General features: G+C 52.2%; 1 protein-coding gene across 1 annotated transcript in view; it reads left to right on the top strand.

Moving 5' to 3' along the window:
* The window catches only part of GRIN1 (glutamate receptor, ionotropic, N-methyl D-aspartate 1), a gene marked incomplete at its 5' end in the record, with an annotated part of 27,763 nt that overhangs the window by 1,826 nt on the left and 8,294 nt on the right, over positions 1-17,643 (top strand). Inside the window, 11 exon segments of the mRNA XM_009577533.1 lie at positions 6,190-6,366; positions 10,811-10,873; positions 11,620-11,720; positions 12,303-12,424; positions 12,947-13,121; positions 14,697-14,841; positions 14,941-15,024; positions 16,209-16,344; positions 17,245-17,372; positions 17,557-17,634; positions 17,637-17,643. The exon segment at positions 17,637-17,643 is cut by the window's right edge and continues 92 nt beyond it. Of these exon segments, the coding sequence (XP_009575828.1) occupies positions 6,190-6,366; positions 10,811-10,873; positions 11,620-11,720; positions 12,303-12,424; positions 12,947-13,121; positions 14,697-14,841; positions 14,941-15,024; positions 16,209-16,344; positions 17,245-17,372; positions 17,557-17,634; positions 17,637-17,643 (1,216 nt within the window).

The following is a 17,643-nucleotide window of genomic DNA, read 5'->3' as shown; positions in this document are numbered from 1 at the left end:
CTGCCTGGCTGGCCTCTTGCTCAGACTCCTTCCCACCGAGACAGCCCGGGGGCTTGAGGACTTTGAGCTCTCTGCAGAGTTGGAGGCAGGAGATGGGGCAAAGGCAGGGACTGGGTGGGTAGAGGAGCAAGGATGTTGAATAGTGGACTGGCAGGAGCTGGAGGGGACAGCAAAGGAGGAGTGGAGTGGAGGACAGCAGAGCAAAGGGGTGTGAAGGCATGGGGCAGGACGGTGCAAGGCTCTGCATAGCCCACGCAGGACAGGCTGGCTGGTGCAACACAGGGACATTCAGCTGGTTCCCTTTTTGGTTTCCACTGATCAGCTTGCTTGTTTTTTTAATTCAGGAAATTATATCTTTCAGCTTAGTTCCTATGGAAACAAGCTTGTAAGATCACTTTGTGTGTATGCCCCTGATTGGTTTTGAAGGCATCAGCCAATTTTAGCTAAATTTCACAGGGGGTTGAAGTCTCAGAGTTAATTATGGTCCTCCCAAGGCTAAGCTGCCAGGGAGAGGAAAGGCGTGGGCCTCCGCACAGGTAGGTTTGCTCAGTACCTTTTGATGCTCTCGGAGCATCTCCAGTCAAGCATAGTGGTCCATGAGCTGTAGCCAGTCTTTCAACAAAGATACCCAAGGGAAGCAAGCTTTATTGCTCCCAGTATTCAAAGAACTATTTGTTCTAGAAACAGTATTGCAGCTATCAAGCTGAGCACTCTGCCTTGGCAGCCTTTGTTTGGCCTCCTTGTGCGTACATCTTATGAAATCTTTACCTGTTTCTTCCCCGAGATCCTCACGTCTCTCAGCGCAGTCCTGCCTGCACGGTGAGGGGGTCTCTAAAACCCTGGTCACCTCTGAGTGAGGTGAGCGGGGAACTGCAGGAGGAGAGAGGAGGGTCTCACGGTAAAGGCAGCAGAGCAGTACCCATCGCTGTGGTGTCCGTCACTATGGAGAGCCCTTCATGCACTCCTCATGGACGGAGCATTGCAAAAATCACGCTCTGACCTTCTCATGCTGGGCCCCCTGAACGGACAGGCTGGACTATTGCTTTAGGCTTCTGTTCCCCATGTGTCATTGGGGGTATTTATATCTCCTTTACGTCTCAGCTGAAAAAATGAGATGACGTTGACGTCTTCACAATATGAGAAATACGAAATGACACTGAGAGTGTGAGAGCGAAGCTTGTGGGGAAATGCACAGCTCAAGAGCTGGGAAGGTCTGGTGCCATTCATCACCACCATGTGGGACCACACCTACGTGACGGGGATGAAGGGACATGCTGGGTGTCCCAAGGTGAGTCCCACACCATCCCCCCAGAGAGGGGGTGCAGTGGAGGATCAAAGGTGGCTTTTAACTGAGACCTGCTCTGCTGCTGAAAGAGATGGAAAATGGAGTTTAGTCATTCTGTGCTTGGAGTGCCATTTCAATGTGCAGCACCTGGTCCTGGTAGTTGACATGATGTCTGTCTCTCTCTTTCTCTCTCTCTCCAGCCCAGGCCTGGGGATGGCTTTTCCCTCTGGTTCCTTGTCTCAGTATAACCACTCCATGCCCTCCTGGGGGTTACTGCTCACTGAGAGGGGTATTTTTCTTTATTACTGGTCTCACTGGCAACCGATGCTCAGCAGAAACGGTGTTAGTCAGCATGGGAAGCTGCACTGAAAGTGGGGAGAAAAGTGATTCCCCTCGACCGAGGTCAGGGTCAGGACTCCTTCACTGGCACCTGCAAGAAGTGACTGGAGAGGCTGGTTAACGTAACATAGAGACATTTGCCCAGGAAGGGGTTTCACAGCCACCGCCGAGCAGCACAGCCGTCAGCAGGGGCTCTGTGTGCTGAAGCCTGTGCTGATGGCAGTGATGGAGCCCACTCAACAGAGGAGAGCTCTTCACGGGCTCTCAGGATTCGAGCTGGGAAGAGGACAGAGCAGCCCCACCACTCCACAAGGCTGCTGCTGCGGTGCTGGGCCATTCCCCAGAGGTTAACAAGCCCTTTCCTCCGGGTACTGCAGGGGAAAGGCAGACGATGCATTTGCGCCTGAGCTCCCCATATGTCTGCCCCCACTAAAATCCCTCCCAGCACACGTCTAAGCTATTGCAGAGTTATCTCAGCTCCCTCCCACGTCTGCAGCTATCACGCGGGGTAGTGGGCAGGCTGCTTTCTGGTGGGGCTCACCAGAGGTTAACAAGCCCTTTCCTCCGGGTACTGCAGGGGAAAGGCAGACGATGCATTTGCGCCTGAGCTCCCCATATGTCTGCCCCCACTAAAATCCCTCCCAGCACACGTCTAAGCTATTGCAGAGTTATCTCAGCTCCCTCCCACGTCTGCAGCTATCACGCGGGGTAGTGGGCAGGCTGCTTTCTGGTGGGGCTCGGAGACACGTGTGCTGGCTGGCGGGCCCGCTGAACAGAGCAGGGGGCACAGCAGCCCAGGTTCCTTCCATGGAGACACCGGCCAAGGCTTCTTTTCTGTACCCAGCTGATGATTTTTGCTAAATTATCAGGAACTTATATATTGGGATCTCTGTCAATCTCCTTGAAACTGCCCAGACAGCTCAGTTTCAGGGCACATTGCTAAAAGAGGGACTGACCACATTATTTCCACAGGTAATGAAAGAAAACCACTTTATTTCCTCAAGCCTGTAGGAAAAATTACTCTACCAGCCACGAACCGTGAGCTGTGATGAGCCCTTAGGCAGACAGAGGTAAAGAAGATAGCAATCCTTTCACTCATGGACCCATATGTGGTCCTTATACGTACACACTTGCACTGCCTGGTGGCCCCACAGCTATGCCTGCACCCCCCCATACATGTGCACGTCCCCTACGCACACGTGCCTGGTGGCCCCACAGCTATGCCTGCACACCCCCTATACATGTGCACGTCCCCTATGCACACAAACTCCATCGATAGGCACCCACATGTGCACCCTCCCCAGGCATGGCATGGCCACGTGCAGACTCTTTGTGCACAGCTATTCAAATACATGTGCACGTCCCCTATGCACACAAACTCCATCGATAGGCACCCACATGTGCACCCTCCCCAGGTATGGCATGGCCACGTGCAGACTCTGTGCTATTCAAGCACCCAAGCACGTTCCCTATGTGGGTACATGCATACATGCTTTCTGCGCGTATAGGCTCACATTTATGCATACACAAACTCCTTGCTTGCACACCTGCATGCACACACACACATGATCTACTCAAATTCAGGTCCTTTTCATACATACGCATGTCAACAAAGTCTGTACCACTAATAATTTGTGGTTCCTAAGAGACTGGATCCAGCGCATGTCCCCAGCCCTATAACCACACTCCCAGTGCATTTAGGCTCCAGCCCTGTGGGCTTCTGCTGAGCTGAATCCACGTGGAAGCCTGGATTCAGACTCAACACAAAGTATTTACTTACTTTTTGCAGAAATAGAATGAAGTGAGGAAGCACAGGGCTGAGCAGTCAGGTTTCGGTGGGAGATAGGAGGATTTGCAGAAAGCTGCTCCTCAGCTCGGGTCTGCTGAGCAATTCCCACGCTCACATCCCAGCCCTCCCCGCAGGCAGGAGGCACGCTCGGAGGAGAGCAAATGATGTGAATCCTGCAAAACATCTTACAAGGCAAACTGTTGATTTGTAATTAGGAGCATTTTTGCTGTGTGCTTGAGCTGAGGGGAGCGGGTTATGACCCGTGACAGCTCAGAGTTAAAGCACTTGTAGCAGTACTTCAGGGACAGTGTGATGAGCAGTGCAGCTGAAATGAGTGACGGTTGTCTCACAGAGGCTCTGTTAAAAAATCAGGTTTTTATAACAGTTATTTGCCTAAAAAAGGTCTTACTATGATGGAAAAATCATTGCATCCGCATACTTTGCAGTACAGCCCCATGTGCCCATGTCCATGGCCAGGAAAACTCTGTGCTGGGTTCAGAGGGATTTGCCAGAGACCTGTCACTGCATGTGCTGTGACTGGGTTATCAAATCACACAAAACCTGATTCCCGACTGCCTCTGCACATCACAAGTTGGACTTGTTAACCTTTGGGGGAACTCTACTTTCATTTTTCTGCCAATCTTTGGGCCCTGCAGACAAGTTCAGGAGTCCCAGGTGCTTCAAAAGCTGAGCACAGAATGTGAGTGCTCATCCTGAAAGCTAGACTCAGCATTTGCGATTAGTTATTCTTCATTATCCTATTTTAAACCTACAATTCTGTAATCCGAGAGCTGAGATACCATCATAGCAAGTCCATGACCCTTTTGACACCACCTCAGAAAACAAATTGGCCTGAACTGTTAAACCAAGTTCCTCTCCAACAACTTTGCAGTAAAATTTGTTCATCTGAACCTAGTGATATGTATTTACAACACTTAAGAAAGCCACGATCAGTTTAAACAGCATTTTTGCAAGCTAGTTGGGAAACTAGAAAATAATTTGATGCAATATATTGAAATGTCAAAGATGTTTATATTTCAAAAAGGGATTGAAATAATTTTAAGTTAGATTTTTGATTTTTTTTAGCCTGTATTTTTCCATTTTTTTTTTTTTTTTACTATTAGCTACTCTGTTCTTTTCTCATTCCTCTTCTGATTTTTTTTTCCCATTTCCATTTTCCATTTCCATGGATTTCCTTAAAGCAATTAAAAATGCTAAGGGATTAAAAAATAAAAAATGCTCAGACCCATCTTGTGTGCCCCTGGCTCAAGCTGTGGAACTGGACCTGGAAATACCTGGGCATCTCTGCTGACTCCAAAGAGAGCTTGAGCACCGTGTTGTGTGGAGACCATAGTTGTCCTTCCATTGTCCCTGTGGGGCTTCTTCCCGACCCCGTTGATTAGTACTGGGCTTGTGGGGTGTGCTGCGTTTCTCCTGCTCTTCGTGTAATTGGGAATGTTTTTATTAGTCATATGAAACTGCAGCTCTGAGATGTTTGTTACAGCTCTCCTGGTTAGTTTCTTCCTTTGATTAAACATCCACAGTTCTTCTTGTCTTCAGTAATTAGGAAATGTTTCCAGTGCTTTGGTATTTTTGCTGCTGCCTCCCTCATTTCTGTGTTTTGGGCCAGGGCAGCAGAACAGACATGCTGTTCCCCTGCCAAGAGACCTGACCATGACAGGGGTTTTGCAGTGTTTTCTATACATTGCATGGTTCGGTTTGACTTTATCACCGTGCTGAGTGTGAGGAAAAGGCATTATCTGCTCTGCCCATCCCTCCTGCACGGGTCCATGGTGGACACGGCGCCCTTTCTCTTCCAGAGTGAATTACTTTGGCCCATTCAGGACATTTCTGACCCATGCTGGGTCAGGTTCCTGGAGGGCAGGTCTGGACAAGCCCTGTTTGGTCCAGAGGACAACTCAGCCTTAAAAAAGAAATATTGTGGTGCTTTCCTTTTTGTTCTCTCCTGTTCAGACTTCTGCCTCCCTCCAGCACGTAGCTGGTTTGTCAAGTAGCGTCCATGCTGAGCGTAAGCACTTTCATTTTCTAATATTTGACTCTAGGGCCTTTTGGAAAAGCTGCATTTTTTGAAACCTCTCTTTCAGCTACAGCTTTTGGTCCAATTGCTCCCCAAAGGGTGCTGTACTTAATTAGGCTGGAATTGCTATTGCTCAATCATCCAACCATAATGATGTCTTTAACCAAATCAGATAGGTTAGCTGGGGCATGAGTCCAGAGCTGCCTCCTGTGTGCTGCTGCAGAACAAGCTGACCTAGAAACAGCCAAACCGCATATTATAAAACTGCTTTTTCTGAACTCCTCTCATGACAAATAACTAATATATACCTGCGTGTACCTGCAGCTGCTCCTTGTCACTCTCTGAAGGGAATTCTTTTTCTTTTTGATGTCCTTTGCTCAGTGTTATTTTCAAAAAGTCAAGAGGAAAGGCTATATTTGCACTGAAAGTTGCTGACAATTCGTTGCTGGACAGGCTTTTCTTCACCACGGGTTTACAGACCACAAAGCAAAAAACCCTCTCTCCCATGTGCTGGATGGTACGAAATAGTAGCCAGGGTTTGCTTCTCAGCCAGAAGAAAGGATTGCAGGTCCCAGAGGCTAGCTCAAGGTGTGCAACCGAGAGGTCTACCAAAAATTGCTGTTTTGCCTCTTTGGCCTTGAGATCCCAGCCCTGTCCCTGCAAACCTGCCCGGTCCCTGAGACGCACCTTGGCCAATGACCCAACCAGTCTATGTTTAGCTCTTGTTCTTCCTTGCAGAGCATCCACCTGTCCTTTTTGCGCACAGTCCCACCATACTCTCACCAGGCCAACGTCTGGTTTGAGATGATGAGAGTCTTCAACTGGAATCACGTCATTCTGATAGTCAGTGACGACCACGAAGGTCGTGCTGCACAAAAGAAGCTGGAGACCCTCTTGGAGGAGAGAGAGTCCAAGGTCAGTTCCTGAACATTGTCTTGTAGCTTTGTTTAAGCAACAACAACAAAACTAGAAGTCTCGGGCTGTTGTATGTATGTAGATTTCTGTATGTAAAACACCTTTTCTTTCCATTGTAACATGGCTAACATGCTTAAAGCATCAACAGTGTCTGACTAGTACCTGACAGAACTTTGTACTTTATTCATTTCACTTGCTTTGCCATGGTCAAAATCTCCTACATGTAAATCGACTACAAAATGAAGGGAAGGATAACCTGGAGCTCTGCAAATGCCTCGCCCAAGATTCCCACCTAAGGAGAGGACCAGTCGCTCAGCTTAGGGAAGCACCTGCCCCATTACAGCCACCCGGGGGCCAGGCAGACCCAGCAGTGCCAAACCAACCCCGAAAAGCAGCTTCTGAATTGGCTAACCGGAGCTCACCTTAGTGGCTTAGGAGGGGCAAGGGCAGCCGGCGCATTGATGCACGGAGGTATAATGCACCCTCTCTATAAAGCTGTCGGCTCTGCGGCTGCAGGCTGATGCCCCCGTCCCATCTCCATTGAAGCACATGCCAAACGCTGCTTTCCTGACACCCCATGCTGTTACGAGAGGGCGGTTGTGGCTGGCGGGAGCAGCTTTATCGAGGAGGTGCACTGCACCTGCACTCAGGGCCACGCGGGGGAGCAGGGAGGGAGGCAGGGGAGAAATTCAGAAGGACTGTCATAGACCTGCTGCCGTTGAGTAAAAGGACAGAGCAAGCGTTCAAGCCAAGCAGGGAAGGAGAACACAGGGAGCTGTTCGGCTGCAGTGGTTCAAAGGCTGGAAGGCAAGAAACCACCTCCTGCCCTACGGGGTGAAGTCCCAGCACGTCCTCTTGCCCACGGCAGGGTGAGGTCCCCTTTGGGTGGGCAGAGTCCAAGTCCATGTCCAAGTCTCCAGCAGCGTCAGGGCAGGCACCCGTTCCTGGCTGCTCCTTCCTGGGTCACGGGCAGGGACCACAACCTGCTCTTTTCCAGCCCCACCAGCAGCCGCTAGACATTTGGCAGTTGGCTGTTGAGGAGATGTGGCCGTAGACAATTCTTGTGCTTGGCGTTGGCAGGCAAACTGAGAGACCGGTGAGAGCAGCCTGCCCCTGCTCTTCATCACCTCTTGTCAAGCCACTGGAGGAAGAACCGGTGCAGGGGTGTGGGCACAAGCCACACTGACCAACAAGCTTTTGTTTTTGGTGGTGGTTTCCAAGAAGTTTCATCCTTGCTGCACCCTGGGCCATCATGAGACACTGGTGTGCCACCAACCATGGTGGGATCCTCCTGCTTCCAAAGGCAGCTTCCCGCTGGGTGACAGCGGGCCAGTATTTCTCTCCAAAGCCTCTTCCCAGCACAGTGTCCCTCACCCAGGGAGAGCTGTGGAAAGGTTGTTCCCACTGTCAGCCTATCGTCCCCTTCCTTGCATCTTTTGATTTCCACCTTCTGTTTTCCTGCAGATCCCATGCATCCCCTTTTACTGCTCCCTCTCATGCCCATCCTACAGGAAAGCCTTGAGATCTGGGGCTTGAAAGACGGGTGGAGAAAGGGTCTGTCCTCAGATCTGCCCCACATTTGCAGTGCATCTGCGAAATGTCTTGGTGCCTCCTGACAGCCACTGGGCTACTGCAAATGCCCTGGCCATCCTCCAGACTGGGGCATGTGCTCTGTGATGGTAGGTCACCTTGTCTTCCTTGTCTTGGGATGTGCCACAGCATCTTGTTTCTTTTTCCTTGAGGAGCTTGTTCTGGTCAAACTGGCTGGTCTGACTGGTCTGGAAGGTAGATAACTTCCATCAGGGTTTTCCCCTCTTCCTCAATCTCTTCTGCTAATCGCTCTTCTAATCACTGGTGTGTAGACTTTCTTCATGCTGTGAAGTGGTACCCTTGACCCCTCCCCAACTTCCTCAAGGCCAGCCTAGGCCATGGGGAGGGAGCAGGCAGGAGACCTGCTCTTGACCTCTTCAAGGCTTGGATCACAGCCCCGCAGGACCTGGGGCTAGGTCAGAGGCTCACCTGCCCACCTGAGCTCTGGGATCTGAGCATGGCTTGTCCCCTGGAGTCTGTGCCACTGCTGGCTGTCACTCAGGCACCACTGCATGGATTTGCACTTGAAGCAGGTATTCGGAGCCCAGCACTCGGGCCAGGCTGGCCAGCCCTGGCGCACCCCACGTGCTAGCCTTGTCTTAGGTCTGCCTGCAGTAACTGTCAGCCTGGAGCTACTGCTTCGTCCCAGTACAACGCTGCTCGTTCATCTGGGCAGGCCCACCATTGCACCAATGCTGCTCGAGTTCAGGGGGAAATGCCAGACACTGTGAAAATTGGAGTTTGTCCAAGTCAGAGGTGGCAGGTCCCTGGTCTGCTGAGTCCCTTCCTCTGGGACAGTGGTGTTCATGAAAGTGGTAATTTTTTGAGTGAATGCTGGAGAACATGGTGGAAACTGAATTTTGAATTTGTGGGTCTTTGCGTGGGCTGAGGAGGGAAGTGCCGCAGAACCACATGGAAAAAGTGGAAAGAGAGGGGACATTACTGGTCTAGTTCTGGCAATAGAGATGGGGATAGGGGGAGACAGAGCTTATCAGGTGCCAGCAGGTCCGGCTTTGCTGCACCCAAGACTCTGCTTTGCTTGGGTCGAGGCGCCAGCACATCCCGGGCACCCAAGGTGATTCGTGGCTGGAGGCTGCAAGATGGATGACCAAATTTCCAGCTAAATTGATGGTGCCTGAGGAAAAGTGGCCAATGACTTTTCATTGGAGAATATTCATACTGTCCTGCTGCTGCAGCTCGGCTCTCCTTGGAGGCAGTTGTTGCTCCAGGTCTCACTGTGATCTGAGCAGACTCTAAGAAGCCATTGCAGAAATCCCTGCCATGGACATCATCAGAAGTGAAGGCAGACCTGGGCTCCGAGCAGATTTTGCCTCCTCAGATACTCTTCCTTACAAGGACCCAACATCTTTGAGCAAGACAAAACCTGGCAGGCTGCGTCCAAGGAGAAGAAAGGAAAGATCACACAGATGCACAGAAGGGAGACCTGGCAAAATGTCCTGCCAAAGGCTGGTCTGAGTGTTCAGGAAGAGACAAGCTATTCAATCTGGAAAGCAAGATGCAGAGATAAAACCTGGCTGCCTAAGGAACAATCTGGGAACATGAACCCTTGCATTACTGGGGTGCAAAGGGTCGGGTTCCTGGCAGGGATCAGTTGCCATTGCCATAAGATGCTGCGAAATGGAGATCGGTGTCCCGTACCCCATCAGGGATGCCCAGCTGGGGTGGGACTGGGCCGAGAGGAAGAGGTCAGAATATGTCCCACCAAAACCTGCAGGCCCTATCAGGCTGATGTTATGGGCATGACCACAGGGGCTGCTCCCAGGAAGATCCATGGGGCTCTGTGCACGCTGCTGCAGGGTCAAGGGTTCCGAGAGCAGAGGCCGTCAGCCCGCAGCACGCTGCCTGGAGGAGAGGAAACCTCCAGAAGGAGGTTTCACGCCCCGGCTCCTTCGGGGCTGAGCAGCAGAAGTGGCTCAGGCAGGAGACAAGGCGGGGAGCAGGCTCTCTGCTCCGGTCCGTTATCTGCATTATCTGCAGGGTCAGTGCATGCTGAGCCTCCTGCCCCTAGGCCAGGTGTGATGCTCCGGCCAGCAGCACGGAGACCACCAAGCAGTGAATCCCACTAGCCACGCGTAGGGCCAGGTTGTGGGCACCGTGGTCTCTGGCAGCTGCACCTCCCAGGGCCACCCATGTGCCGCAGAGCCACAAGGTGCCCTCGGCCCTCCCCGAGCACCAGGTAAAAGCTGCAATGTCATCCCATGATCACCATTGCTTCATATTGCCACGCTTTGAGCCAACATGGGACGTAGCGAGCTTTTTCTTTCTCTTTTGGACAGCAACAGAGCTCCAAAAAGCTGCTCCCTCCTTGCAGGAGGTGAGAAGTTCAGCTGAGACACCTCATTTGCTGTGAACTCTCTTAGGGTGAACAGGATTGTAATGATAATAGTGACGGTAGTAATGCTAATACTATTAACTGTAACAGTTTGTGTTTATCCAGCACTTTCCGTACACAACATTTTGTCCTTTACTTCCACAGTAATTCCATGGAAATCCCACCACTTAGGCCCTTAGAGATGCGTAGATTGTTTCTGAGTTTAAGATAAAAATTTCTTGCTGAAGAATCCCCCAGTCCCACAAGGGAAATGCAACTGCATCGCAACAGCTGTGGCACTCAGGCTTGCTCTAACCGGTACGGCTTTGCACCCTGACGCTCCCGTGAGAGCTGAGGCACTCTCTCCTGATAGTGGTTTTTGCGAGCTCCAGCGTTATAGAGACCCTTTAGCAAACAGTGGAGGAGGAGGTGGATGTTGGATTGCTTTACTACACGTCATTTTCAACTGTTTATAATATTCTTCTGTGTCTACATATTTTCTCTGTGCACATTATTCATCAGAGTAAAAAAAGGAACTATGAAAACCTCGACCAACTTTCCTATGACAACAAGCGAGGACCCAAGGTATATATGCATGGAAATGCACGCCGCCCACCAACCTAACTAGCAAATGAAAAATAGCCACAGCCACCAGAAAAATAAAAAAGAAAAAAAAAGAGAAAGAGAAAAAAAGAAAAGAAAAGAAAGAAAAAAAAAAAGATCCATGACTATGTTTCTTGGTAGCACGTTTTTATGTTGAGATAGTTTGGTTTGGACTTGAGAATGGAAACCTAGCCAGCTGACCCTGGAAGGATTTCTTTTTGAAACATGCATGTGAACCAGTAATTAACTTGCAAGTTTTTTTTTTTTTTTTTTGAAAAGTTGAACCAACCCCCTTTCCTCCCCAAAGGAAACGGTTCCTTGGTGTAAGTTGCTCACTTTTACTCCCAAAGGTTAACCCTGTGCAATATGTTTTTTTCATTTCCCATGTTTTTGAAAAACAACACTCGTTTGAGTTTTCAATTGCATTTCAAAGCCTTTTTCTCTTTCCTGTACAATGCACGCCTCTTTTTGGGTCTTGATTGACTTCAGTTTGCATGCACAGTGCAAAAAAAAACCCAAAAAGCCAAAACGTTAAAAGAGAAAGGAAGGAAGGAAAGAAAGAAAAGAAAGAAAAGAAAAGAAAAAAGAAAAAAGTAGCTATAACCAACCTTATTTAGCAGACTTTTGTGCAGTTTAATGAATTCTCTTGACCCTTTTCTAGATAGCATGGCTCTCACAAGCAGTCCTGGTGCTCCCGCACTAACCAGCTTTGCTCACACTGATCACAGGCTGAGAAAGTGCTTCAGTTTGACCCCGGAACCAAAAACGTGACGTCGTTGCTGCTGGAGGCTAAGGAGCTGGAGGCTCGCGTCATCATCCTTTCTGCCAGGTAAGGCAGAGCCGTCCTTCCCCTCCCTGCTCTGATTTCCTCGCTCTCCCCTTTGCAACGCCGCCCAGCACTGGGGTCAGTGCAGATTTGGGGCATGTCATCCTTTCAAGGAGCATGGGAGAAAACCCACACAAAGCCCCAGGTCCCAGGCAGGTGGCGGATGTTGTGTTGTGCGTGCTGCTGGCCAGGGAGCTCGCAACCACGAGCATGGTTGGGATGTCTGCCTGTCCTGCAAAGTGTTAGCAGCTGCAGAAGCAGCAATAGTTACTGATGATGTATCCTGATCCACCTGTGAAGGAGGGGAGTCTTATTGCCCCCTTGCCTGTAGACGGTGAGCAATAAGGAATAGGCCAGATCTGCAGATGCTCAGCAGTGCTGGGTGCTGTGGGATTAGATAAAGCTGAGAGAAAGTTTTCCATTGCATCAAGGAATTAGCCATTGCCCGGGAGAACCAGTTATCAGAGGAGGGCTGCCTGGGGTTGTGTTTTCCCTGGCTCTGCCATCCCCTTGGGGTCCGATGCAGGAGAAAAGGGGCCATCTGGCACCTGGAGCCACATTGCTGTTCCCTTCTTCTCGTTGCAGTGAGGATGATGCGGCCACGGTGTACAGATCAGCAGCCATGCTCAATATGACGGGCTCCGGCTACGTGTGGCTGGTCGGGGAACGGGAAATATCGGGCAATGCCCTGCGTTACGCCCCTGATGGTAGGCACCCGCCAGAGGCATCCGTCCTGCTGTCGGCCGGGCTCAGAGGAGCCTGCTCAGAGCTGGGACGAGCGGCACCCACCCTCGCAGGGACCCCTTGGGCTGGGGGAGCACGATGCTGTGGTGGTCCCGACGAGCGGAGGGTCCCACACGTTGCTCTCCACTCTCTTTGCCCTCATGGGGAGGCATCAGCCTTGGCCACGCTGCCATGCCCCAAATCCAGCTCGCCGTCACCTGGGGGAAAGGCTTGGCAAGAGGATGGGGATGGAGTATGGGGTGTCAGCAGGCCGCGTAGCTGTCCCCAGTCCCCATCCAGCAGGCAGGACGGTGCCAGCCCAGCACCGCTGCAGCTGCTTGCCCTGCCTGCCCCTGCCTGAAGCTCAGACAGCTCCCCAGCTGCATCTGAGGGGCCCTCAGCCCCAGAACCGTGTGCTTGCTGGCCCCCGAGCCCTGCACATGGGAGTAATGCCAGAGCAACCAGTGTGCCCTGCTGACGTGCCTTCTCCCCTCTGCTCGCGGCAGGAGTGATCGGTTTGCAGCTCATCAACGGGAAGAACGAGTCAGCCCACATCAGCGACGCTGTTGCGGTGGTGGCCCAGGCCGTGCACGACTTGTTTGAGAAGGAGAATATCACAGACCCGCCACGGGGCTGCGTGGGCAACACCAACATCTGGAAGACGGGACCCCTTTTCAAGAGGTATTTGGGGAAGGGTCCTACTGGAGGGAGCAGAGGACCTGCTGGGGGAGAGCTGGAGAGGGTGGGAGCATGTGGAAAAGGGCAGCGTGGTGACTTTGGTCAGAGTATCTGTCACTAAAGCTTTCAGGCATGTGGCACAGGACTGCCTGGACTGTCCTGCATGATTCACACGTGAGGGCTACATGCCTCCTAGAAAACTAGCCAGGACACGGGCTCAGGCACTAGCCCCCAGTTTGTCCAGGCTGTTTAGGCATCATCCTGGTGCCTGGCACCAATTCGGTCCATGCCAAGCCATGGTCTCCTGGGCAATGCTTCGGCAGCTGGGATCAGTGTGGGTAGGGAACAACTCCAGGAGGAAGAGATCTGGGGGCCATGGAGGGACGATCTCCTCTGGTCTGGATCTTAACTCTGTGGGTGGAAGAGGGGAGACGGGGTTTTCTGCCAAATCAGGGTAGGGCGATACTTCTGCCAAATTGGAGCTCAGCGCTGCGGATACGTTTCTTGCTGAACGTTTCAGGGCTGCAGCATAGGCCAGCGTGCTGCAAGCAGGACTTGGGGGCAAGAGATCTCCATGCACAGGACAGGCTTGGTCTCTGCTGTAGCAAATACTGGTGCTTTGTTTTTGGTTGGTGGGGTCTCAGCAGATCAGAGCATGCATGTGTTGGATCTCGCTGCCACGGGCAGTGTCATCGGCAGATGCTGCATGTACTTCCCAGAACCCAATCTTTGTGCTGTGTGGGGTTTTGTGCTGTAACACTGCAGATGCCGGAGCCATAAAGGCCTCTTCTGCAGCCTGGATCTTGGTAAAGCAGCAATTCCCTTTGCGGCATGGCTCCCCGTGCAGGAGGGCTGCTCTCTGCAACGTGCAACCTGGCACCAGGGTGTTGCTTTTGGCAGTGGGATCTTGTGCCAGGGGTTGCTCTCTGCAGACGTGGTCGTGGTGTCTGTGGGATGCCCTTTCTGTAGATCTGGGTTCTGCTGACCATGGGACCTGCAAAGCCTGGAGATTATTTTAGGAAAATTTCTGGCATCTTCTGCAGCAACACAATCTTTGGCATGAGCTATTTGAAGTTGTTCTCTATGGTGTACTGCAAGTGTCTCAGGCAATTCTTCTGTGTCTTCACTATCGTCTTTCCAGGGCTTGTGGGACTGGTTCACCCCATGGTGGTGTATGTGCATGCCTGGGGCATTACCCAGGCTGTGATAGGCTGGTGCCAGACAGAAGCACCAGGAGTGGTGGCATGGACACAGCTCCCAAGGGACCCCCAGAAGAAGGTGTCCTTGGGTGCTGTGGTACAGATCATACCCTAAGGGAATGGGACTGATCTGGTGGAAAACAAGGGGCAATGACAACAGATATGGTAGTGCAACATTCGGGAAACTGACTCCATCCACCAGGAGGGGATGACCACAGGGCTGTGAACACACCATAAGTAGCCTTGACTGGACTTCTATAGGGTAGCGGGCATATGGCAGGCAACCGAGAGAAAGCATTTGCCTTTCTGATGCCTTCTCAGGTGTCTCAATGGCCACAGCAGGTTTTCTAGGTTGGCCCCGCTGTGTTTCTCTCCACAGGGTGTTGATGTCCTCCAAGTACTCAGAGGGTGTCACTGGACGGGTGGAATTCAATGAGGATGGGGACAGGAAGTTTGCCAACTACAGCATCATGAACCTGCAGAATCGGAAACTGGTCCAAGTTGGGATTTACAATGGCAGCCACGTACGTACAGGCCTGGAGAGGTTGGGTAGGAGGGATGTGTGCACTGGGGTGTCTACCTATGGCCTCATGTCTAACTCCTTCCTCTGGGATTGATTGTAGGTCTTGACCAACGACCGGAAGATTATCTGGCCAGGGGGAGAAACTGAGAAACCTCAAGGCTATCAGATGTCGACCAAGTTGAAGGTAACAGCAAATGGCATTAGGCGGTGGCAGGTCTCCTCAGCTCTCTGCATGCAGGGCTGTGACTTTATCTGCCTCCCACTTCCACTGTTGCCTCTGCAACTGTCAGCAGCATTTGCAAACCCAGGGCACCTGCCATCTCGGAGAGGATTTAGCAGAACAACTTAAAGAAGGTACTGGAGGGTGTTCAGAGCTTGAGCACAACTTCCAGCTGGAGACAAACTGGGTAGGGTGTCAGGCATCCTTTGGTTTGGAAAGAGACAGCTGGAAAGGGGATATGAGAGAGAACCGCAGAGAAGGGATGGAGGGATAAGGTGTTCACCATTCCTCATGGCTTGGGACTCAGAGGGCACCCGGCACAGGTTTGCAGAAAATACAAGGATGGGCTCCTTTGGCCAAGGCATAGTTCAGTCCTGGAGCCCGCTGCTGCTTGACAGTGCAGAGGCCAGAAGGAAACAGGTTCAAAAGGAGATTAAAGAAGCTAGTGGAGGGTGGGTGGGCTGTTGGCTGCAATGTTGGGCTCAGGAAATCCCTGAAGAGCTGATGGCCAGAAGCTGGAGGTGACACTGGAAGAAGGTCCCTCCACTCTTGCTTTGCTTCTCATGCCCTTCCCTTAAGTGTAGCCCAGCAGCCCCCTTAGTGACTGGATCCTGGGTAGGCTAGTCTTCCCAGTATGACTGTTCATTTGTCCTACTGCCCAGGCAAGGGAAATCACACATTCCCACTGGCAGTGAGCCCTTTCCTGCAGAGGTGGTGCAGATGCATTGGGATGTGCTTTACTGAAAAGGTCCGGGGCAGGACTGAAATACCTGCATTAGCTTGGGGCAGAGTGACAGTGTCTAGAGCACCATTCAGGGCACTAATCCTGGCTATGCGGTGGCTCTCATCAGCCTGCTGTTAGGGAGAGGGGTGTGAAAGGCTTTGAGGCTGAGGTGAAAGTGCCACACGAAGGAGAATGCTGATATGGCTGTTCCTCATCTTGGGTGCAGGGAAAGCAAATGTTCCTTGTGTCAAAGCCAGGTCCTGCTGCTGGGCTAAGTGGTCTCACGTGCTGAGATGGTAGCTGAGGACAGCACCACAGCATTTTGGCCATGCTTGCATGGAGAGGGCAGCCCAGCTCCCCACCCAGGGGGAGATAGCTCTGGGGGGGAACAGAGGCAAGCAGGTGTTTGTGCTTCGCCCCGCAGATCGTGACGATCCACCAAGAGCCCTTTGTGTATGTGAAGCCCACGCAAGCAGATGGAACGTGCAGGGAGGAATTCACCATCAATGGAGATCCTGTGAAAAAGGTCTTTTGCACTGGACCCAACGAGACCATCCCAGGTAACTCGGTCTGGTGGTGAGCGCAGCAGCTCTCCCAGCCCACCCAGCTGATGAAGCCTCCCATCCCAAGAAGGGGTCCCCAGGGAGGGTGCTCAGTCGCACAGGAGGCCCAGAGGGTGAGGAACAGAAAGGTGACAGCACATTCAGCCCCAAAACGCCCTCCCGTCAGTTCAGCCCCACAGCAGCGCTGTGCCGTAACTGGGCACTGGGATTCAGGTTTTTGACCCCAACAGATGACTTTCCTGCTGTACCTCTTCTGGTGGGCTCCAGGGCTCTTTTGGGCGATTGCATCCCATGTTTCTGTCTCCTGACATGCTTTAGTTTTCTTTGCGTTGATCTCAAGCAGAAGTGAGAACCCCAAGGCACATTAGCACCTGCTGTACCAGTTTCAAACCATTTTATTATGGAAAGCCTCTTTCGGGATCACCTGGTGGGGGGGTGAGCTGCTTAGCGATGCCAGGCTTGCCCAAACCCACCTGAAGTGCATCCCCTCGGCCCATCACCCTTTCCTGTGCACAACCACCCTCCCACCGCGAGTTGTGTCGCGGGCTGTGTTCAACCTGGCGGGTTCATGTCAGCACTCCTCCAGCAGAGCCTGCATGCACCAAACCCCCTCCATCCCCTACCGTGGGTCGGTAGCACCAACTCTCAGCCCACCTCAACTGGGACACAGCAAATGAGAGACCCCTTTGCCCCCAGCTTGCCAGCACCCATAGGCAATGGAGGCAGTGGGAGAGGGTGGTCAAGGTGGATGGCCCTACCTGAATAAAGTGATTACATCTCATATGAAACCAGAGCCATGCAGGTGGCTGCTCTCGCTGGGGACAGTCGTGGATCCTGCATGGGGTCCCTGGCAAAGGGCTGCCTCCACTTGTCCCCCCCATTTTCTCCTGCCCGCAGGCCGCCCCACCGTGGCACTGTGCTGCTACGGCTTCTGCATCGACCTGCTCATCCGGCTGGCAGGGGTGATGAACTTCACCTACGAGGTTCACCTGGTGGCTGATGGTAAATTTGGTACCCAAGAGCGGGTGAGTTTGGGCAGCCTGTGATATCTCTTTGCCTGTATCATGTGTTGAAACATCCCCAGCCCTTCTCCAGAGCAGGGGTGGGGTGGGAGGGCTGTGCAGGGCGCCTGCCACGTGTGTGGGGGTCCTGGCTGGTGGGGGACAGGTGTCAGGGCAGTGGGCTGATCCTGCGCTGGCTCTCTGGCAGGTTAACAACAGCAACAAGAAGGAGTGGAACGGGATGATGGGGGAGCTGCTGAGCGGCCAGGCGGACATGATTGTGGCTCTCCACTTC

The sequence above is a fragment of the Fulmarus glacialis genome, unplaced genomic scaffold (assembly GCF_000690835.1).
Source record: "Fulmarus glacialis isolate BGI_N327 unplaced genomic scaffold, ASM69083v1 scaffold20295, whole genome shotgun sequence".
NCBI classification, from domain to species: Eukaryota; Metazoa; Chordata; class Aves; order Procellariiformes; family Procellariidae; genus Fulmarus; species Fulmarus glacialis.
This window is presented reverse-complemented; position numbering and strand designations above follow the sequence as displayed.